The following is a 23,604-nucleotide window of genomic DNA, read 5'->3' on the forward strand; positions in this document are numbered from 1 at the left end:
GCCTGTAATCCCAGCTACTCGGGAGGCTGAGGCAGGAGAATCGCTTGAATCTGGGAGGCAGAGGTTGTGGTGAACTGAAATGGTGCCATTCCACTGCAGCCTGGACAGCAAGAGCAAAACTCCATCTCAAAAAAAAAAAAAAAGAGAGAAGCCTTGTCTTCACACTTTAAATTTGCATGTCTAGCTCTTACTAGACAGTATAAGAAAGTTTTACATAGGATAATTCCAGGGCTGATGAGTTACTATGGAGTAGGCATATTTTCCTCTACCTTATCCAGGAAAATATTTTTTAAGAATTGATGGGACACTGAGGGAAAGTTTGGGCACTGAAAAAAAAAAAAGTGAGAATGAGTTAAGATAGGGACAAATTTCCGTCTCTGACGGATGATGTCATCCGTCAGAATGACATCATCCATGCATCACTTTCTTTTATCTACCAACATGGTGGAAAAGATTGAAACTGTTTTCTCTTTTTCTCCCTTTCTTACCAGTCAATGAATTTATTGCTATAAATACGAACCCAGTCATTTGCAGATCCTTTGGAATTTGGGAAAAGGAATCTGAGCAAGTGTGTTTGTAATATTGAGAACTTTATTTTATTTTTTTGAGGCAGAGTCTCACTCTGTTGCCCAGGCTGGAATGCAGTGGCACCTTCTCAGCTCACTGCAAACTTTGCCTTCTGGGTTCAAGGGATTCTCCTGCCTCGACCTCCTAAGTACCTGGGATTACAGATGTGCACCACCACATCCGGCTAATTTTTGTATTTTTAGTAGAGACTGGGTTTCGCCTTGTTGGCCAGGCTGATCTCAAACTCCTGACCTCAAGTGATCCATCTGCCTCAGCATCCCAAAGTGCTGGGATTATAGGAGTGAGCCACTGCGCCCAGCCAATATTGAGAATTTTAAAAAGCAATACAGTCAACATAATTTAGTTTTGGTAAGAAAAGATCAGAAATACTATGTATTTCTTTTAAAAGAATACCATACAATTTATCAACTACATTATGAGTAAAATAAAAAATTATTTGAAATGAGTACTGCATGAATAAATTACATTTTCTAAGGAATATATTTTTATGATATATCTGAGGTTTCCATGACAAAACCAATATACCTGATATATGCCCGAACTTGACATCCTCGAAACCAGCTTTGGATTTTAACTGCTGCATCATTCTCCTTTTTTCTAAATGGATCTACAACACTAAAACAAAATGTTTAAAAAGCACTTCATTAGTAACTAATATAATTCTAAAGCAAGTCAACCTGTTAAACTTGATTTTTAATTTCTTCCAAAATGATAATTATAAATTCAAATGTCATTTTAAATAACATTAAAGTATAAATAAATAAGGCATTTCAAAAATCATGAGCTATGTTTTGAAAATTAACCTTTCTCTGAGAAGCCATGTGCTTTCAACAGCTTTGCTTTTTTTATTTTGATAATCACCAATTTTACAACTAATTAATTTGCCAGTAATTTTTATTAGGGAGTAAGAAAGAAATGTGTTATTTTGACATTATTTTTAAAACATAATCATTTGAATTTACTGTTTAAATGCTACTACACATGTATCATGCAAGATGAAAATGCGCACATATTTCACTCATTCATCAGTTAAATGAGTTGCCTCTAAGTTAAATGAATCCATCACAGAATGCCTGTTCCATTAATAGCTAGAATTCTCAGAAAGTCTGTTTAATTAAAGGAGGCAGGGGGAGGGCCATAGGGCTTATATAGAGATAAGAAATTCAAGTCAGTGATCCAGATGTGAGACATGTACAATATAGGGAGAATTCACACAAATCAGTAAGATTACATAAAGTATAGATTAAGTGTAAAATAACTGTAAAAACCACACAAAAGAATATATAAATAGTTGCATTACCTGATAATGAACGGAAGGCACCATGGTAAGATTACTATATGATGCAATAAAATCTGCTGGAAATAATTAAGAGTGTAAGACCACTCTAGACAATTAGGAATAGAAGAAAGGAAAGATTCCTTATTGTTGTATATTTGTACTGTATGTAACAAATTACAAAAGAGGTTTGAGTAAGGCCCGCTCGGTGACTCACACCTGTAATCCCAGCACTGTGTGAGGCCAAGGTGGGCGGATCATCTGAGGTCAGGAATTCGAGACTAGCCTGGCCAACATGCTGAAACTCCGTTTCTACTAAAAATACAAAAACTAGCCAAGCGTGGTGGTGGGCTCCTGTAATCCCAGCTACTCGGGAGGCCGAGACAGAAGAATCGCTTGAACCTGGGAGGCAGAGGTTGCAGTGAGCTGAGATAGCGCCATTGCACTCCAGCCTGGGCAACAGAGCGAGACTCTTGTCTCAAAATAAAAATAAAAAAATTTAAAAAAGAGGCTTGACTAAAGTGTATTCTGGCATCATATTATTGTCCTCCATGTGGGAGGGAGAACAGCTTAAAGTCCTTTCCTCCAGAAAACTTTCCCTGACTTCCCAGACTACAATTAGGCCTTTCCATGTTACACTCTCATAGCTCTTCATAATATTTACCACAATCATATTTAAAAATTATTTAACGATGGTCTCTTCCACTAAACTTGAAAACATCGAAGGAAGTAATCTTGTCTATTTTGTCCTATACTGTATTCCCCATGGCCTCAGGAGAGATCATTGGTGTTACTCCTAACACTCAAACTTTGTCTTACCAAAGGTGCTACCTGAAGGAGAAACATGCCTGTTGGCATATTCCATCCCAGTGAGAAATGCCACTCACAGGCTTCCCTCACTAGATCTACTCCCAACATTGAAACCTCCCTACTTTAGGATGACATAGTTGCTGAGAGCCCATGAGTACCTCTATCCTCTTAGTAACTTAAACCCTGGGTGATGATGGGAAAAAGACAGGCAGACATGAAAGGAGCTGTTGAGAGAAACAGAAGGAAATGAATACGTTTTACTAAATAAAACCTTATATGTCAGGCATTGTTCCTAATATTTCACATACCAGTGAATTAACTCATACATAATCCTTTTGAGAGGTGACAGCGTGCTGGCAGTCCTCACAGCCCTCACTCGCTCTCGGCGCCTCCTCTGCCTGGGCTCCCACTTTGACGGCCCTTGAGGAGCCCTTCAGCCCATCGCTGCACTGTGGGAGCCCCTTTCTGGACTGGCCAAGGCCGGAGCCCACTCCCTCAGCTTGCAGGGAGGTGTGGCGGGAGAGGCGCGAGCGGGACCCGGGGCTGCGAGCGGCGCTTGAGGGCCAGCTGGAGTTCCGGGTGGGCGTGGGCTTGGCGGGCCCCCGCACTCGAAGCCGCCGGCGGGCCCTGCCTGCCCCGGGCAATGAGGGACTTAGCACCCGGGCCAACGGCTGCGGAGGGTGTACTGGGTCCCCCAGCAGTGCCAGTCCACCGGCGCTGCGCTCGATTTCTCGCCGGGCCTTAGCTGCCTTCCTGCGGGGCAGGCCTGGGGACTGCAGCCCGCCATGCCTGAGCCTTCCCCCACCTCCGTGGGCTCCTGTGCAGCGCAAGCCTCCCTGACAAGCGCTGCCCCCTGCTCCAAGGCGCCCAGTCCCATCGACCACCGAAGGGCTGAGGGGTGCCAGCGGATGTTGTGGGACTGGCAGGCAGCTCCACCTGCAGCCCAGGTGCCAGATCCACTGGGTGAAGCCAGCTGGGCTCCTGAGTCTGGTGGGGACTTGGAGAACATTTATGTCTAGCTCAGGGATTGTAAATACACCAATCGGCACTGTGTATCTAGCTCAAGGTTTGTAAACACACCAATCAGCACCCTGTGTCTAGCTCAGCGTTTGTGAGTGCACCAATGGACACTCTGTATCTAGCTGCTCTGGTGGGGCCTTGGAGAACCTTTATGTCTAGCTCAGGGATGGTAAATACACCAATGGGCACTCTGTATCTAGCTCAAGGTTTGTAAATACACCAATCAGCACCCTGTGTCTAGCTCAGGGTTTGCGAATGCACCAATGGACACTCTGTATCTAGCTGCTCTGGTGGGGCCTTGGAGAACCTTTGTGTCTATACTCTGTATCTAACTGATCTGATGGCGAGGTGGAGAACATTTATGTCTAGCTCAGGGATTGTAAACGCACCAATCAGCGCCCTGTCAAAACAGACCACTCGGCTGTACCAATCAGCAGGACGTGGGTGGGGCCAGATAAGAGAATAAAAGCAGGCTGCCCGAGCCAGCAGTGGCAACCCGCTGGGGTCCCCTTCCGCACTGTGGAAGCTTTGTTCTTTCGCTCTTTGCAATAAATCTTGCTACTGCTCATTGTTTGGGGCCACGCTGCTTTCATGAGCTGTAACACTCACCGCGAAGGTCTGCAGCTTCACTCCTGACCCAGCGAGACCACGAACCCACCAGAAGGAAGAAACTCTGAACACATCCGAACATCAGAAGGAACAACTCCAGACGTGCCACCTTAAGAGCTGTAACACCCACCGCGAGGGTCTGCGGCTTTATTCTTGAAGTCAGTGAGACCAAGAACCCACCAATTCCGGACACACTTTCAATACCTCTATGAAGAAGAGAATTATTATCTCTACTGACAGAAGAAGATACCACTGTGGAGAAAGCATAGTAATATGCCCAAGGTCACATCTTTAGTAAATGTCACAGCTGGCATTTAATCCTTGGTAGTCCTGCTCTAGACGCTGTTTTTCTTTTTGTTTGTTTGGGGTTTTTTGAGACAGAGTCTTGCTCTGTTGCCCAGGCTGGAGTGCAGTGGTGTGATCTCGGCTCACTGCAATCTCCGCCTCCTGGGTTCAAGCGATTCTTCTGCTTCAGCCTCCGAGTAGCTGGAACTACAGGCACACGCCACCATGCCTGGCTAATTTTTGTATTTTTAGTAGAGATGGGGTTTCACCATGTTCGCCAGGCTGGTCTCGAACTCCTGACCTCGTGATCCACCCACCTCGGCCTCCCAAAGTGCTGGGATTACAAGCGTGAGCCACCGTGCTCGGCTCAAAGGCTGGGTTTTTAACCATCACTGTTTCTAAAGGGGAAGAGAGGAAGAAATGAAAAGAGGAGAAGAAAGGGAAAGTAAAATGCAAGAAAAGGAGAACACAAAAAACATGTAATCAATTTCTAAATATAATATTGAGACTTTGTGGGAAAAGGTAGCACCAATCTCCCTAAAACAATAAAATAAACTGAGAGACTAAGAATTTGAAATGATACCAACATCTATAGCAACACCCCAAAATTTCAGACTATACCAAGTGTCAGTGTTAAGAATTCATATATATTGCTGCTAGGAAACAGTTTGGCCTTTGAACATATACAGAATAATTTTATTTACATAAGTAAAGACCTCACAAAACTTTAGAGATGTTCACTAAGGATGTATACATATATAGTAAAATTATAATGAGAATGATAAAACACAAATTTCAAGACAGAAATGAAGGATGGGGGAAATGAGGAGATTAATAGTTGAAGCCAAGGCAAAAGGCCTTGGTTTTCAGAGTTTTGTGCATAATATTAAGGAACTCTAGACTCCCTGATTATCAACATTTTGACCATGGAAACACACATCCCCAAAGTTTGATAATCTCTGTAAAGATTTACAGTAAAAGATACTAAATAACAACAATTGTAAAAAAAAAAAAAAAAAAAAAAAAAAAAAAAAAGAGGTCCAATCATAAGATGCAAGTATAGTGCAGTGTCATAGAAGTTAATGGGAAGGCATCAGGATGGGAGATCATGATTAAACAATGTTAAATACTGTGCAGAAGTCATGGAAAACAAGGCCATTATTCAACTGGTTGCAGGGTTAGAAGGAATTCTTCATTTTTCTTTTAAAATCTTATCCTGACCAATAACAAGATGGGATAGTGGAACAAAGACACTGTCATTAATGGCCAACATGGAAAAGATACAACAATATAATGTCCAGTAGAGCAGGCAACTCAAAGAAGATAGAGCGTGGAAAAAATAAGAATAATTTCATTCAATAAAGCTAATGTGCAATAAAATTCATGATAATACACTAGAGCTGTTTCTTATGGTTATTTAAACCCTTTACCATTAATATTTAACAAACTATACTAGATTTGTTTTTCATGTTCTTAATATAGTCCATTTAAATGACTGAAAACATTTGTTTCTCCTTTCCCACCAACAATCAACTGGGTACCTTTACAAAAATGGAAGAAAAATATAAATAAGGCACATAGACACATCTAACGCTTCTTTTGAACTTACTGTATTAGTTATTAATGTATTTGTATGAATTCACCCTTTATTTATAATTGTCATTAGAAATGCAGAAGAGAAGCAATCAAATTAACTGTTTTGGGTTTATGTTTTTTAACCTCTCCTGGTGACACCAGTCAAGTGGAAAATTAAATAATTTCTTTTTGGGATATTAATAATGTGTATATATACAAGCATATGTTATATTAATAAGAATTATACATTGCAATTAAAAGGAAGGAGGCACTAAAAATTAACTAGTAGTTAACTTACTACTAAACTTTAACTTATGTGCTAAAATTTGACTTCTATACATGTTTCTCTGTTGCCCTTTTTTTAACTGCTTAAAAACAAAATTTACAGATGCTGGGTTACCGCTGGGATGCTGAATACTCATACAATATGTCATGAACTGCTAGACATTTTATGTTTAAAATGAAAAATGTTGGTAACACTTTATTTTAATGGTATATTAATTAGTTCCAAATTACAATGAAAATCCTACAGCAGTGAATAAATTATGACATCTACATGAATTTGAAATAAATTTATTATGATCAGTATTATCACAATGAATACTAAATGAATTAATCATGATGAAAGACCAAAAGTATCACCAGTAATGTAATAAAACATCAAGAAGTAACTGGAAGTTTCCAGTCACTTCATCATCAACTAGAAATAAGTACTATAACCCTGGATAACAGTATATTCATGTATATCATTAGTGGCCAGAAATTAACTGACAATAAGTAGAAAATGAAAAAAACAATGTGTAGTTAAATATCTTTCCTGTAATATGCAAAAAATATGCATTTTACACATCAACAGACTGTGCTTAGTCTGACCCATGTATATTACCTATGAATAAATACTAGATTAAAAACTCAATACTCTTTCTTTTTCATTATCATATAACTTGTAACTATTTTAGACAGTAGGAATAAAATTCCAATATTAGCTGCTCTGTGCTGTCAGATATGTTGATGTGTAAAATGATTATTGTTTTGCATATAATTTCGCTACTAGGTCTTAAGGATTTCATGCTCCTTAAAGGCAGAAACTACAGTATACTTAATCTATATTTTGTGTTTTGATTATCACTCATGTGCCTAATAACAGATGCTTGATGATGAGAAATAGGACTATATTTTAGAACTAGAACCTATGTTTTATATTTCATTAATAGTCCTCAACATTATTATTATTTCACAGCTCAAGGAATAGTGGGTTGCAAATGCATTAGTATTCAATCATATAGTAGGAGTTACCATAGTTGGTCGAATGTTAAATACTGTGCAGAAGTCATGGAAAACAAGGTCATTATAATTTAGAACTAGAACCTATAATATTAGTGCATTCAAAAATATTTGGTTTCCTAGCTGGGTGCGGTGGTTCACGCCTGTAATCCCAGCACTTTGGGGGCTGAGATGGGCAGATCACCTGAGGTCAGGAGTTCAAGACCAGCCTGGCCAACATAGTGAAACCCTGTCTCTACAAAAATACAAAAATTAGCCAGACAAGATGGTGGGTGCCTGTAATCCCAGCTACTTGGGAGGCTGAGGCAGGAGAATTGCTTGAACCTGGGAAGCAGAGGTTGCAGTGAGCTGAGGTCGTGCCATTGCACTCCAGCCTGGGCAACAGAGTGAGACTCCATCTCAAAAAAAAAAAAAAAAAAAAAAAAAAATATATATATATATATATATATATATATACACACACAGAGAGTTTCTTTTTCTTCCTCTTCCTCCTCACTTCTCTTTATGTCATTTCCTGAACAATTAAGTCTCAAAGGCCTTGGAAATGGGCAGGAAAAGTAGGGCACTGTGCTATGAAGGGTGTGGGAGGAGGAAGGCACAGTGGCTCAGCATGAGGTGTCAGAGCCTGTGTGGGGTAAGGTGAGCATCCACAAGTGGGGGCTGCCTGGGGTAAGATGTCATAGTCTGAGCTTAGCAAGGACAGTGTGTCCCATGGAGAGAAGGCCTGGCTTTGGGGTGCAGAGGGAAGAAGAAAAAAGAATCTGCACATGAAGGTAGCCAGCATAGAGAATCAGAGCCCAAGAGTGATGAGGAAAACATCCAAGTTGGTGGGGAGGCTATGGTTCAGCATGAGGAGGTAGAGCCCACGCTGGGTCTAAGAGAAGAGGCAGTTGTGGTGACAACAGTTTGGTTACATAAAGAAGAACTGATCAGATAAGTAAATATTCTAAAGATAATGGGAGCCAGGTTTCTCTCTGTCAGAAAAGGTAAGAGAAAAAAACTCGAATGAACGTGTTGTGTTGAATCTGAAATAGAGTAGTCAATGTGAACTCATGAATTTTATTACATATGTTCATCAATAGGTAGAGAAGTAAGTATAGATGTAAAATGTGTATAGATGTGTACAAACACGTATTCCTTTGTTCCTTCCACTGAGAGGTCCGGAGAGCAGCAACATAATAGCAATGTGCATCCACTGAAAGAAACAAAGGCTCTTTGGAAAAATGGATGGTTCTAGGGGTTGGCAGGAAAAGTACAAGATAAGCCTCTGTTATTCATTCGTTTTCACACTGCTATAAAGATACTACCCAAGACTGGGTAAGTAAATAAATAAACCTCCTTATCAATAAAAGGTTTAATTGACTCACAGTTCTGCATGGCTGGGAGCCCTCAGGAAACTTACAATCATGGTGGAAGAGGAAGCACGCATGTCTTACATGGCGGCAGGTGAGAAACAGCATGCAAAGCAGGAACTGTCAGACACTTATAAAACCATCAGATCTGGTGAGAACTCACTCACTTTCACAAGAACAGCACGGAGGAAACCACCCGCATGATCCAATCACCTCCCACCAGATCCCCCCTTCAACATGTAAGGATTAGGGGGATTTCAATTCGAGATGAGATCTGGTGGGGACACAGAGCCAAACCATATCAGTCTGCAACTTTTTGTGTGTCAAGAAAAAGCAAGGAATCAAGAAAGCATTAGAACAATGAGGACACAGAAGGAAGACTGAAGTGGCTCTCACTAGCCAAATCCGAGACAATATTAGCATGACTATAAATAAGAGTGACAGATTTTAACCCACTGAATAAAATAGGAAACTATGAGTCTATACTTATTTAAATAAACAAATAAATTTTAAGTTTGATGAGGAATAGGATACATAGTTTCAAATGATCTGCTTTTTAAAAATAATTATAAATTACAAAGGAAAAAAGAATATTCCAGTAGAGAAGCCTTGCAGACAACAGCTTTATCAAGTGATCTAAATGAATATTGTCAGTCATGGGACAAGTCAAAATCAGGTAGTATCTGGTAGGATGCATTGAGAAGATCACAGTATCACTTCTGTGATAGTCCTGCCTGGAGTGCATAATCTGAATCTAATCAAGGGGAAAAATCAGACAAACTTAAATTGAGGGAAATTCTAAAAAATAACTGATTTGTAATCTTCAAAAGTGTCAAGGTCACAAATACCAAAGAAAAACTGAGAAAATGTACCATATTAAAGATAACTAAAGAGACAAGACAAACATGATCCTTTTGCTATAAAGAACATTATTGGAGCAATTTGGCAAAGCTTGAATGGAGTCTGAAGATTAGATGGTAGAAATGTGCCAATGTTAATTTCTTGATTTTGATGGTTGAATTGTGGTTATATAGAGAATGTCCTTGAGTGTAAAGAATTTGGGGCACAATGGGACATCAGGTTGCAACTTACTCTCGTGTGATTCAGGAAAAAAAACCCTTGTATTATACTTGTTATTTTTCTGTAAATTTGAGATTGTTTCAATAATTTAAATATATATGTGTATGTGCATGCACCTAATAATTTTTAAATTTCAGATACTGTGTTTTTAATCTCTAAACATTTAATTTGCTTCTTTTTAATGTCCCATTTAACTCCTTATTATCTTCATAGTTTACTTTTAAGTCCTTAAGTATATTTTAAATAGCTATTTAAAAATTCTTGTCTGATTATTCTATCATCTTTGTTTTTCTGGATCTGTGTCTATTGATGATTTTTTTTCCCCTCCTGATTGTGGGTCACAGTTTGCTACATTTTTATAATACTACTAATTTATGAATAGATGCTGGACACTATGAATGTTACACTATTGAGAGTTTGAATTTTGTTCAGAGATTGCCTCCAAAAGAAAGCTCGGGTAATTGTCTTGTTAATCTCATTTGCTGATCTTTCTCCTTGAGATCAAATCCTGCATTGCCTACTGCATCAATACCTAAAAATAATTGTTCATATATTTTGTTGAGTCTTCTAGTCCTTCACGGTTGGAGGACAAGTTTTGTACTAGTTAAATCTTCCACGGCCACTTATTTTCTATGTTTAATTTTGTTTTCAAAACAAAATTTTTGTCCTAGGACAAACTTTCTCCTATTTATCTACTGTTTATTTCACAAATAAGTACCTGATTAACCAATGCTCAATATAAAATGTTAAATAATACAGAAAAACATAGAGAAAAAAGATTCTATTTCAACCTTTCTTTCAATTTTTAAAATTTAACCACTTACTATGTGTAATTCCAGATCTATCTAATTCCAGTTTTGTATCTTTACGTATTTTTACATTTGTTTTACATAAAAAACACTAAATGTATTATATATTTTCTATAATCTGGGCTTTTCTTAAAGCTTATTTTGTCTCAGAGATTTTGTTCATGTCATTATGTATAAAATGTTGCACTCCTTTAAACTGCTATTTATTTTCCTCATATGCTTGTCTTTATTTAGCCAGAGTAGTTGCAAATAGATACAAGTTATTTACAGTTTTTATTTTTGTTTTTTGCCTATTAGGAATAATGCTTTAATGAATGCCCTTGTACATAATCCTGTATATAAAATACTCTTACACACAACTTGTGTATACATAAGAGCATTTTTGTGAGGCCAATAGAAAAAGTGACAGTTCTGAGTCAAACGACATGCATTTTGATGCTATTAAAAATGGTATTGCCGAAGTCTTAAATTATAATTTTTCATTGCTGTTATGTAAAGACTACTGTATATTGCCCTTGCATCCTGCGAACTTGTTAAGTTCATTTATTACTTCTAAATCTTTTTTTGTATGTGGTTTAGAGTTTTTTACACATATAATTATGCTGTCAGTAAATAAAGACAATTTTACTTCTTCCTTTGCAATTTTTATGCCTTTGATTTACTTATCATTCAACATTTAAAACTAGTAAGAAAAGGATGGACTATTTAATAACTGGTGTTGAGACAACTGTATTCTATAGAAAAAGTTAGACCTCTATCTCACACAATACATGCACATAAACACAACTGCACATAGACTGAAGGAAAAATATAACAAAACTTTTTAAATATTATAAATAAATTATAAATAATTATAAATATTATAAATAAATATAATCTTAGGTTGGGAAAGACTGTTCCAAGAACAACTCAGATCGCTAAAGTCAGATGAATAAATTTACTAATTTGACTATAAAAGCTTAAAATAAAATTGATAGAATGGTTGATGGCCACGGCAAAAACCTGAAACATTATGGTATTGGTTTTGGGACTGGGGGATGCGCGAGAAGGTGAGGAAGATGCACATGTCATTGAAAGACCATACCTGTGGGTCAGAAGAATGGTGAAAAAATTGATATTAGAAGCTGGAAAAAGAACCTCTGTTATGTGAGAGTGGGACAATTATTATAGCAAGACTATTGCCTATGATCACTTGGAAGACTGAAAATGTACAGTGAACTTTTGAACTTGCCTAAGGAGATATCTAGAAAGGACATTAAAGTACCAATCAGATTCTTCTAGCTTAATTTGTTTTACTTCTTCTAGATTAATTTGTCTTAATTAAATATAAGGTAAATCACAATAACATAATGCTTATTTAATTTTTAATTAAATGAAAATTATTGTAGAATTGCTTATTGTTGTCTCTATTATTTCTTTTGCTCTTCTTCCTCTATCTCGAGATCTTTGCTCCAATTTAATTTTCACTTGATCATGGCAAGTACTTTCTTGAGTACATTTCGTCAGGTAGGGTACATAGATGACATAACTGAGTCTTTACATGTCTGAAAATGTCTTTCTTTCATCCCAATCCCCAAATGAATCTTTGATAGAATTCTTATCTATGGTCTTGAATCATTAGTAATTATTGTTTTTGTGTCTTTTGGGTTCCTGTGTTGAGCAGAAAGGGCATTCATTTCCTTGGCAAATAACTATTTTTATTTTCTGTCTAGAATAGAATCTTATGAGATTATTTTTCCTGTAGTCTTGGAAGTTCACCAGATAATATCTAAGAAGTAGGTGTTAAAGGAAATACTATATAGGACTCAGAGAATTCTTTCTATTCTAAGCCATACTCTTTTTTTAGTTTAGGAGTTTTCTTCTAGGGTATTTCTTTATTATTATTCTATGTCTTCCCCACTCCCAGTGAGAATTCTGCAGTAACTATTATTCACATAACAAGTCCTCTGGGTATGTCCTCCATATTATTAATCTTATTACTCATGATTTCTATTCACATGTGTTTATGGATATTTCCTTTATTTGCTTTCCTAACATATTTATATTTCAGTAGTGACTATTCTAGTTTTTAATTCGTCTATTACATTTTTAAATGGAAAATTATTATTTTTAAAAATTGGTTACAGTATCTTTTTTCCTCTAGTTTATTTCTGTAAAAGTTCGCATTACATTTTTATTGAAGTTTGTATCTATGTCATCCATTAGTTCTAACTCCACAGTAGCCATCTGTTCTGGTTTCTTAGCTTAATCTCCTTCCTCCAAACTAACATTTCCTTAAATGTCTTGTGAAGTTTATCTGCCTATTTAATAGATATTCAGTTGTTTGATACCTATACAGGGCTTTCTGCTCAGGTTAGTTGGGCAGTGATAAACTGATGATACAGTAAAAGGTACTTTCAATTTTCTTTTTCCCCATCAATGAGCCAGCAGTGAACATGTTGGCAAATAGGGATCTGTCTTTCAGGGCATGATAAATAGACAGAATTAGTGTGCAGTTTTGTTTTGCTTTTGAATTAAATGGAACCATCTCTATTGTATTCCAGCAGCACATCTAATGTTGGCTGTTGATTTTAGAAACATATTCTTTATTATTAAAACACTTTTATTTCTTTCGTAAACATGTTTTAAAACAAACACTGCAGAACTTTATCTGACTGAAGTTTGGACAGGTATATACCTATGGAAAATTACTGAGTTGTACACTTCACACAGTTTATATACTTTATTTAATGTATATAATACAGCAATAAAAATTTTTACGTTTTTAATGAAAAAAAGAAAAATATTTAGGAATAGCTGTAAAATTTTTCAATTACCTTTTTGATATTCACTGAGTTGATCACATGTATTTTATACTTTACCCTTCTGTTGTGATTTCCTATTATAATTATGAATTTATTGAGTGCTTACTAATATACCAGATGATCATTTAACCTTCTTAGTTAACATATCAATAGGCATTATTATCCCTGTTACAGATGAGAAAACTAATATCTAAAGAGTTTAAGTAAGGTAAGAATATAAGTTTAAAAGTTTACATTTAAGCCTAAAGTAATACAGAGTTAGGATTTGAACTGTTGCACTTTGGCAAAAATCTTCCTCGTGTATTTGGAAGAAAGTTTGCTAAGTTTTACTAGTCAGAATTGAGTACACCTGTAAGAAAAAATTCAGTAACTAATTAGAATCGGGGAAGGGACTCACATCTGTTCAACTAAGCTGCTATTTATTTAGGCTAATGGGACTAAGAGGATTGTTCAAATTCAAGGACACTGAACAAAATTATTAGACTAAGAATACAGTGAGGAACTACAGTCAATTTACTATGTCAGAGTCAGAAACAAATTTATTCCGTTTATAGGAATAATAGATCCTGAAATCAGGACAATTGAAGGAACATTATACCTTAGGTTGATACAGAGTAATGAAGTACGTGCAAATCACCAGTCTTGAACCATAGAGTAATGTACACCCGTTTTCTTTTTCTCAACCTGATCTTAGAAAGGCAGTTTAGGCCTTATGTATTTGATGAACTTACTTCCCTGCAGAAACGTAATAATTTAAAGATCTCCCTCTCCCAGGTGTAAATGTGGACAGAAATGGATCAAACGTCACTAGATCTTTGATCTTCTTTATCTTTGGCAAGTAATATAGATGGTCTAAAACTCACATTCCTTTGTTGTAACCCAGGAATAAGAAAAATAACCTTATAAGATTATTGTAACCATCAAATAAAATAATGTTTGTGAAAGCAGTGCTCAGCATGTAGTAGATATTCAATAACATTTATTTCTTTTTCTGTTTCTTTTTCTCTATCCCTATGCACTCCTCAAGCCCCCTTTCAGATAGTAAGAGATGTGGACATTTGACAGTTGGTCTATATAGCATGTATCTAGAGAACTTCTTGCCCTCTTCCTCAGCCACTGGTTTCTCTGTATTCTCCAATATACTTTTCCCTTCAGCTAAGCCAATTAAAAAAGATTTTACATATATCTGGCTGATTTCTGCTTACATATTGTTAAAAAACTTACGTGTTTTAAAAATTTTTAAGTGTTATTTACTTTTTTCATTGACACAAGCAGATTTGATTTAAATTTTGTTCAGCAAAAACTGGCACCAAAAAGTTAAAAGATGGAAGTGGAGGAAGAAAGTAGAAATGGGAAAAACAAAAGCAAAATGCTTTATCCAGCTGAAAAACAAGTCAAAGGGGCTGGGCCCAGTGGCTCACGCCTGTAATCCCAGCACTTTGGGAGGCTGAGGTGGGCAGATAGCTTGAGCCCAGGAGTTCGAGACCAGCCTGGCCAACATAGCGAAAACTCGTCTTCACTAAAAATGCAAAAAAGAAAAAAAAAAAATTAGCTGGGTGTGGTGGCAGGTGCCTGTAATCCCAGCTACTCAGGAGTCTGCAGCAGGAGAATCTCTTCAACCTGGGAGGCAGAGGTGCAGTGAGCTGAGATCACGCCACTGCACTCCAGCCTGGGCAACAGAGCGAGACTCCGTCTCAGAATGATAATAATAATAATAATAATTATAATTTTGTTCAGTGTCCTTGAATTTGGATAATTCTCTTAGTCTTAACCACTTAGGAATATATTTTCTCAACAAAGTCATCTTTCAACTTCAGCATTATTCTGATGCTAGCCATTAGGAAGAAGCATTTCTGTCCCTACCTTGTTACCAAAACTGAAGACATTGAAAGTTAAAGGTTACTTTTTTATTTATTGTTTTTATAGACAGAAGTCACATCATGTCACTCCTCTGCTGAAAACACCCCCTTTTTTTTTTTTTTTGAGACGGAGTCTTGTTCTGTCGCCAGGCTGGAGTGCAGTGGCATGATCTCGGCTCACTGCAACCTCCACCTCTAGGGTTCAAGTGATTCTCCTGCCTCAGCCTCCCAATTAGCTGGGATTAAAGGCGCCCACCACCACACGCAGCTAATTTTTGTATTTTTAGTAGAGACGGGGTTTCTCCATGTTGGCCAGGCTGGTCTCGAATTCCTGACCTCGTGAACTGCCCGTCTTGGCCTCCCAAAGTGCTGGGATTACAAGCCTGAGCCACTGCGCCCGGCCTCAGTCCATTCTTTTTAAGGCTTGCAACTTGGAGGCTTCATCTGCATGATAAAATGATAAAACCCAGGTCTCCCCAATCCCGTATCATAACCCAGACATTCCTCATTTCTTTCTACTGATAATAACTCACTGAACCACTTGCCAGTCAGAATTTGAGTCCTGCTCTGTTGCCCAGGATGGAGTGCAATGGTCCGACCTTGGCTCACTTCAACCTCTGCCTCCTGGGTTCAAGTGATTCTCCTGCCTCAGCCTCCCGAGTAGCTGGGATTAGGTGCGCACCACCACCCCAGGGTTTTGCCATGTTGGACAGGCTGGTCTGGAACTCCTGACCTCAAGTGATCCACCCACCTCAGCCTCCCAAAGTGCTGGGATTACAGGCGTGAGCCACCACTCCTGGCCAGAAAATGTTTAAATCTACCTAAGACCTAAAGGGCCTCCACCTTGTGGAACTAATATAAACCTTACATGTATTGATTGATATATCATGTCTCCATAAAATGTATAAAAGCAAGCTGTACCCGGACTGCCTTGGGCACATGACATCAGGGCTTCCTAAGGCTGTGTCACGGGTGCATCCTTAACCTTGGCAAAATAAACTTTCTAAATTGACTGAAGCCTGTCTCAGATATTTTGGGTTCACCCACACTATAGAAACATAGTGGAAGAGGAACATTCTAACTTATTCCTATTAGAATTTGACAGATTTGATGAAATTTAAATAAGAATATGGGGAAAATGAACAATATGATCAATAAACATATACTGAACTCTTTTCTCCACAAAGTACAGTACAGTGTACAGTATAAATGACCAATAAGTCACAAAGAAAATCTCATAGTTTGGAAGAACAGAAATGAAGCTAAGAATTACTAGAGAAAGTTAACAACAACAACGACAAAAAGGCCAACACTCTGTCAAGTGACAATGGAACTGCCACTGGAAAACTGTAACTGAGACAGTGAAAGAGATCTGACCTAACCAACTCCATCTTGCTTCTAACCTTCAAGCTTCCTCTTTCATTCCTGGACATAGGCTGAACTAACTTTGCCAGGAACTTAGTTTATAGTTTAAAACAAAGATGATAATAGGCCTTTCCCAAGGCAAACCCACTTCTTACCTGGGGACTAGACTGCCTTTGTAGGAATAACAAATTAGTTAAAAGATTAGAAATTATGGTTTGGGAGTCACACAGCTGGAGGCTACAAGATTCTGACCCTCCCTAAATGGCTCCTCGGGATAATATCAGTATTGTAAAACCTAAGATCAGTGCTAGAGATATTTTGCAGATGCTGCACTTGATGGATCAGCTGGCGCCACCCAGATTGATAAACTGGCTCATTGATAAACTGGCTCTGACCTTGTGGCCCCCACCCCGGAATTGACTCAGTGCAAGAAGACAGGTTCCACCCTCTATGATTTCATCTCTGACCCAACCAATCAGCCCTCCTGACTCACTGGCCTCACACTAACCCACCAAATCATCCTTAAAAACTCCGATCCCCTAATGCTCAGGGAGACAGATTTCAGTAACAATAAAACTCTGGTCTCCCACACAACCGGCTCTGTGTGAATTATTCTTTCTCTATTGCAATTCCTGTCTTGATAAATTGGCTCTGTCTAGGCAACAGGCAAGGTGAACCCACTGGGCAGTTACAACAACTGCCTACTATCTTTTGTTCACCTTATGTCCAGGACAAAATATTCAGCCTCTTTGATGGGCAGGGCAAAATATAAACACACACCAAACATTCCCTGTGGGAGCAACTTTCCAGAGTATTAAGTCAGTCGGGCAACCCACACTCGTCCTATTCTTTGTAGCTCAAAATCTCCTCCTGTATTTGCTGCTCACTTCTTGGAGTTCCAGATCCTTCCTCTTTGTTAGGCAGAGGAGCTTCTTGTTTCCACACTGGACTTCCAGGCCTTGCAGGACTCAGATACTAACCTAACCACTTAGGAATGTATTTTCTCAACAAAGTCATCTTTAAACTTCAGCGTTATTCTGATGCTAGCCATTAGGAAGAAGCCTTTTTGTCCCTACCTTGTTACCAAAACAGAAGACATTGAAAAAAGCCAAGGAGACTTTAAATTGTTTCCCACAACTCTGTTCCCTACATGTTAATGGATTTGGGACAGTACACTCAAGCCATTTGGACCTCTGGATCTTGGTGCTTGTTGCAATTTAATTAAATCAGCTTAATGGGAAGAAAATTTTGTTTAGTGATAGTGAACAGCAGAGGTTTTAGAGTTAGATTAGTTGGCTCTGATAATTCATAATTGACCTCAAGCCATCCACCTGCCTTGGCCTCCCAATGTGCTGGGATTACAGGCCTGAGCCACTGTGCCTGGCCAATTAATTGTTTGTTTGGCACTTCATCAGGCTTTTCTAGAACACTGTTCTATAGCTCTAAAAATATAGATTATCTAATAAATAGATAATTCCTACATTAACTTATAACATTGTGATAACCAAATGAAATATCATATGTAGTTGTTCCTGGTGCAATCCCTCATATATAATCAGTTCTCAAAAAATACTGGTTGTTTCCCTTTCTGTCCATGTTACTCTATTGTTGTTGTTATTATTTATTTATTTATTTATTTATTTATTTGAGACAGAGTCTTGCTCTGTCACCCAGGCTGGAGTGCAGTATTGCAATCTCGGCTCACTACAACCTCTGCCTCCCGGGTTCAACTGATCCTCTTGCCTCAGCTTCCAGAGTAGCTGGGACTACAGGCGTGCACCACCATGCCTAGCTCATTTTTGTAATTTTAGTAGAGACAGGGTTTTGCCATGTTAGCCAGGCTGGTCTCGAACTTCCACCCTCAAGTGATCCATCCGCCTCAGCCTCCCAAAGTGCTGGGATTACAGGCATGAGCCACTGAGCCCAGCTAGTATTGTAATTATTTTTTAAAAGCCTATATTCCATACAAGGATGTGAACATCATGATGGATGGGGCTTATTTCATTTATATATGTCATAAATACAGCACCTGCCACATACTCTAAATAAATAGATAATTTCTATGTTTAGCTATTATATGTTTACTTAAACCAGGGCTAGTGATTTATTGAAAAATTCATTAATGTGAGTCTTCAACAATTATTGTGTTACTATTGTTTGTATGGAGCTATCATAGACGTTGGAGACAAAAATACTGGTGAGCAAAATAAGAGACACTGTCTCTGCTACTAGTTTAAGAGGGGAGATAGATATTATCTCATAAAAGAATGTAAAATTGAATTGTGATCAGTGCTGTAAGAGAGGTACGTTGTGAAATAATGATGTGGTAGGTTAGATAAACGTTAGAATAAAAACAGCTCAGCAAGACCCTATCTCATTGACATATTTTCCATTGGTCTGTCATGTCACTGTATTCCATAATAGTCTAATTCACTTTTTTGTAGTTTCTCTTAAGTTACAAAAACTCCTGGGGCAATGCTTCCTTAAAATGAAACTCTTCCTGGGCAAGAAGTTTGGGTGTAGGGAGATGAAGAAGACTGCTAGTGGTTTTCTTACCCGTTATCTATTAATTAATATATTGGTACTAGTTACCGTGTCAGAATGGTTTAGACACTTTCATTTTATTTTATTTTACTTATATTTATTTATTTATTTTTTGAGACAGGGTCTTAATTTGTCACCCAGGCTGGAGTGCAGTGGTACAATGCCGGGTCACTGCAACCTCTGCCTCCCAGGTTCAAGCGATTCTCCTGCCTCAGCCTCCCAAGTAGCTGGGATGACAGGCATGTGCCACCATGCCCGGCTACTTTTTGTATTTTTAGTTGAGACGGGGTTTTACCTTGTTGGCCTGGTTGGTCTAGAACTCCTGACCTCAGGTGATTCGCCCGCCTCGGCCTCCCAAATTGCTGGGATTACAGGAGTGAGCCACCACGCCCGGCCGATACGTTCATTTTAAAAAGGCAAATGAGTCACAGAACAATTGAGTTCAGTGATGTTTGTAAAATAACGGAGGCTCAAATCCCTAGGTAGATGGGAAACAATCTGAGATCACTGGGCTAGTGAGTCAGGGTGACTCCGTCAGGGTATTGAAACTTGAACCCGGAAAACATAGGTTTCATCAAATTGCAGAGTGGTGAGGTCGAAGAAAAAAAGCACTTTACAATTTTATCTATGCTGGGAGTTTCCTTAAATCATCTCACACTGAATATCTACGGCCCCTCTCTAGAATTTCGTTGTATGGTAACAGAAACTCCCAATTATGTTTGCAGCCTATTAAGGGAAGAATTGGGTACTACTTAATGGATTAGGGAAATCGTTAATTGGAAACTCCCGCTGAGGAACAACTGGTATAAAGTCAGCCTGCCCTTTACGCGATCCTTCTCTTCCTGACTTACCTGTTCCTAAAGTAGTACTGATTTCCTACAGTCGACGACCTAGCTTGCAGCCGGGCTAACGTGGCCATAGTCTCTTGGCCCTGGGTTTACAACTGGTGTTACTACCGGTCTCCATGGTAACTGGGCTAAACCATAGCTCACTCCCGGGGTCCGACTTTTTGTTCACTCCTCTTTTCTCCCATGCTGCTTTGACTTTAAGAGCACTAAAAAGAGAATTAAGAAATTTATGTGTAGCACTAAATGTTTAATTTATTTTTCTCTGTCTCTATTGAGAGTAGGAAGAGGGGATTATAGGAAGGGGACAGCAGTAAACGCGGAGAACTAATGGTTGCTCCGGGCATCCGGTTTCCGCCTCCTGTCGGCTTCCGGAAGCTCATCTCAAAATGCTGAACTGCTCTTTGGAAGTCGCCGGTGCTGTAGTAGTTGGAGTCTGTTCACGGGCCTGAGCCTCGAGGCCAGGCTCCTGGGTGTCGTTAATGTTCGGGGCCGCCGGGCGCCAACCGATCGGAGCTCCAGCAGCCGGGAACAGCTGGTGAGGCTGGCGGCCCTGGGGAGGGGGAGGTCAGGGAAGGGTGTGATTGCCCGAGGCCGCTCCGCTGGACCTGGAATGGAGGCGGGAGGGAGCTGTGATGGATGATCTGAGGACATTTAGGCCTTGCTCTCACTCATTCCTGGGATGCACGCAGTTTGAGGGAGCTCTTGGGTGTGTGCCAAAGATTTGTGAAAGAATACAGTAAATGTTTGCTGATTGCTTGTTTAACAATATTTTAGAAGTCAAGCTTCCTGTACTCCAGGAGCAATTCATCTCCTCATTGATTGTTGACAACACTAGGGACAGGAAGAATTTATCTTAATCCGGGCCTTATTCCCCACTCCTCTTTCAATATTTACCAGATGGTTATACCAAGTCTTTTGGAAGATAAATTCCAGAAATCTAGAGTTCTGGAAGTTCAATCGTGGAAAACACATCACCTTCTCACCCCCTTTTTTAAAGAGAGAGGGTAACCTACCTGTTTCCACCCTCTTGAACATTCTATTCAAGTTAAAGTGAGATACGTATGGGGGCTTTCCAAGAACCTATAACTGTCAGGATTAAGTTTGGGGCTTGACTATGTCTATGGTATCATGTCACCAATGCCACGTTAGAATAATATATTGCTTTGACTTTTCAAAGTATTTCCACAAATTAATACACTTTATCCTATGACAGCCTTGTGATAGCAGAATATCACAAGCACAGAAAATTCAAGTGCCGTGTCCAAAGTTGCCCTGTACATTTTAATCCTGGAGCTAGAATCCTGGTTTTGGGATTTCTAGTTGAACACCCTGTAATATCTGTCCTATTTTTCTCCCAAGCTCTTTTCCTCCAAACATAACACAAGACAACCAGTGACACAAACAAGCAATTTCCCATTGAAAATCCTCAAACATAAAGTTTTGACCAACAGGTGAAAGAAATGTGGCTAAATGGTGCGTGTTCATTCCTAGATTCTGCAAAAATTAGAACATGAGGAATTCTAGTAGTCTGTGATCTCAAAGAATGACTTTTACATCACCTATCACTGAAAAGTTAAAAGAATACCTTATCCAAAATATTTTTAGTTGGATCTGATCATCCTGTAGTTAATTTTATAGTGAATATAGATTTGATTATACTATTTGTAAATTATTACATTTTCCAGTGAGGAAAGTAGGGAGCGCTTTTCAAATGAACCAGTTTTTAATGGTATAACTAGCATAGAATGAAATGCACAATTCTTACATGCTTAATTTTATTAGTTTTGGCAATTGTATATACTTATGTAAACACCACACAAAACAAGATAATGGACTTGTCCATCACCCCACAGTTCCCTCTCAAGGATACCTGTCTTAATGTTTCACCATTCATTATATTGGTTAAGTCAGGGAGACAAAATGTCCGATTTAGATTGGTCTGCTCTTCCTAGGGTGCTATTGATTTGTAGGGTAGGTGACTGCATCAGAATGTGATTGATTCTCTCAACTTCTTCTACCTTTCAAATCATGGTTAGGTACTGAGAGAAACCTCCTTCAATTCTCTTTAAAGGCTGTCTTGTCATACAACTCACCGTTTCTTATGGCACCAGAGTATAACAAAGTGGTAGCACTTAGTATTTTTGAATGAAATTCAAAGTCATTCCTGTTTTGTCAGAATGAACATGTTCCAGAAAACTGGATCTTTATTTTCTAGTCTATCTGTATGACTATCCAGTCATTCCAGATTTCTTAATGGAATTTTCTTTTTCATTAATTGAACAGATATTTACTATGTAACATGTATGTTTGATCCCAGTAATAAATTCCAGTCCCACTGTGAATACTGCTACTAAGCAGTTAACTAGGTGCCAGGTTTTACAAATATGTGTCATCTCATGTAAATCTATTGAGGTAGGTGTATCATTCTTTGCATTTTAGATAAGGTGACACAGAAGCAAAGATGGTTTAAGTAACTGGCCTAAGTATCATATTTGCAGGATGATTCCAGTATACCCCCCCAAAATTCTTAACCACTTTTTTATGTTGCCTATGTGTCTGAATGAGATATAATATCTCAAGGAATACGTAACCTAGCAGTTAGATGCCCAAATTTGTTAACCAGTCTGGATTTTCTGACTTATTTAGCTCTCATCTTGACTTTTTCAACTTCTCCAGTGTGGAGGTTGCTGTTTCAATTTTTAGGCACCAAATGGGTAAATGTAGATTATTTATTTATTCAACTATGGTATTCTTTTTTTTTTTTAACTTTATTATGTGGCTTTGCTTAAAAAAAAGCCATTAAAATAAACTGTATTGGCTCTGGACTTTTGTTTCTGCATTTTCATTCCTATTTGGTATTTTGATTTTATTGAAATCCAGGAAACTGCATAGTAAAAGGTGTGCATTTTTTTGAATTACTTGTTTTTTGGAGTTTGTTAGTCTTGAACTTAGTTGCATACTGGAAGGTTTGAGTCAGGTTTTTGTTTCAACAATTAAGAATTAAAGCAATAAACAGTATGATTTTGTTCAAGTAATTCATTAAATTTGGTATAGCTTCTTAGCATCCATATTTATGTCAAGCTGGAAGCCTTTACATTGTCTTTGATAATTTTTCCTTAACTTCACATTTACTTAGCTAAAAGCCTAGAGTGTCTGGCTTGTTAATGTAGCAGAAAATTTGGAATATGGATTGTCTAAAAGTTTTAGTCATTATGTTTTTCTTTTGTTATTTGTTCAGTCATTTAGTCATTCATTGGTTTGCTCATCTGGCAGATTATTTTTTAAAATCTGTTATGTGTCAAGCAGTATGCTATTTCTAATTAATATTCAGTTGTCTTCATTCTCATTCCTGTTATAGGAATTCAGGTTATATGTTCAGTAAATTTTTACTGAACAGTTACTGTATATTAATATAAACATTAAATAAGACTCATTTTCTACCTACTGTTTGCCTAATGCATTTGAATATATGCATATTGACAAGAGCTAGAATGAA

At 38.2% G+C, this 23,604-nt stretch overlaps 2 protein-coding genes across 13 annotated transcripts in view; one reads left to right on the forward strand and one right to left on the reverse strand.

Annotated features, from left to right (window-relative positions):
* The window catches only part of SPATA17 (spermatogenesis associated 17), a 231,316-nt gene extending 211,071 nt beyond the window's left edge, over positions 1-20,245 (reverse strand). For 3 of the 7 annotated variants that reach the window (XM_054520391.1, XM_063725202.1, XM_054520388.1), the window contains exons 1-2: positions 1,889-1,939; positions 1,114-1,203 (exon numbers count right to left, since the gene is read on the reverse strand). Coding sequence is in view for 3 of the 7 variants with exons in the window: in XM_054520381.1 (XP_054376356.1) it covers positions 1,114-1,203; positions 20,112-20,179 (158 nt within the window). In the remaining 4 variants the exon portion in view is untranslated. Of the gene's footprint in view, positions 1-1,113; positions 1,204-1,888; positions 1,940-20,111 lie in introns of those variants that run through there. The other 4 variants (XR_008509902.1, XM_054520376.1, XM_054520381.1 and 1 more) reach the window with 3 other exon arrangements.
* Positions 19,766-23,604, forward strand: part of GPATCH2 (G-patch domain containing 2) — a 202,254-nt gene continuing 198,415 nt past the window's right edge. For all 6 annotated transcript variants that reach the window (XM_054520354.2, XM_024252597.3, XM_054520362.2 and 3 more), the window contains exon 1: positions 19,766-20,643. In XM_054520354.2, the coding sequence (XP_054376329.1) occupies positions 20,588-20,643 (56 nt within the window). In that variant the 5' untranslated portion in view covers positions 19,766-20,587. The remainder of the gene's footprint in view (positions 20,644-23,604) is intronic.

The sequence above is a fragment of the Pongo abelii genome, chromosome 1 (assembly GCF_028885655.2).
Source record: "Pongo abelii isolate AG06213 chromosome 1, NHGRI_mPonAbe1-v2.0_pri, whole genome shotgun sequence".
Lineage (NCBI taxonomy): Eukaryota > Metazoa > Chordata > Mammalia > Primates > Hominidae > Pongo > Pongo abelii.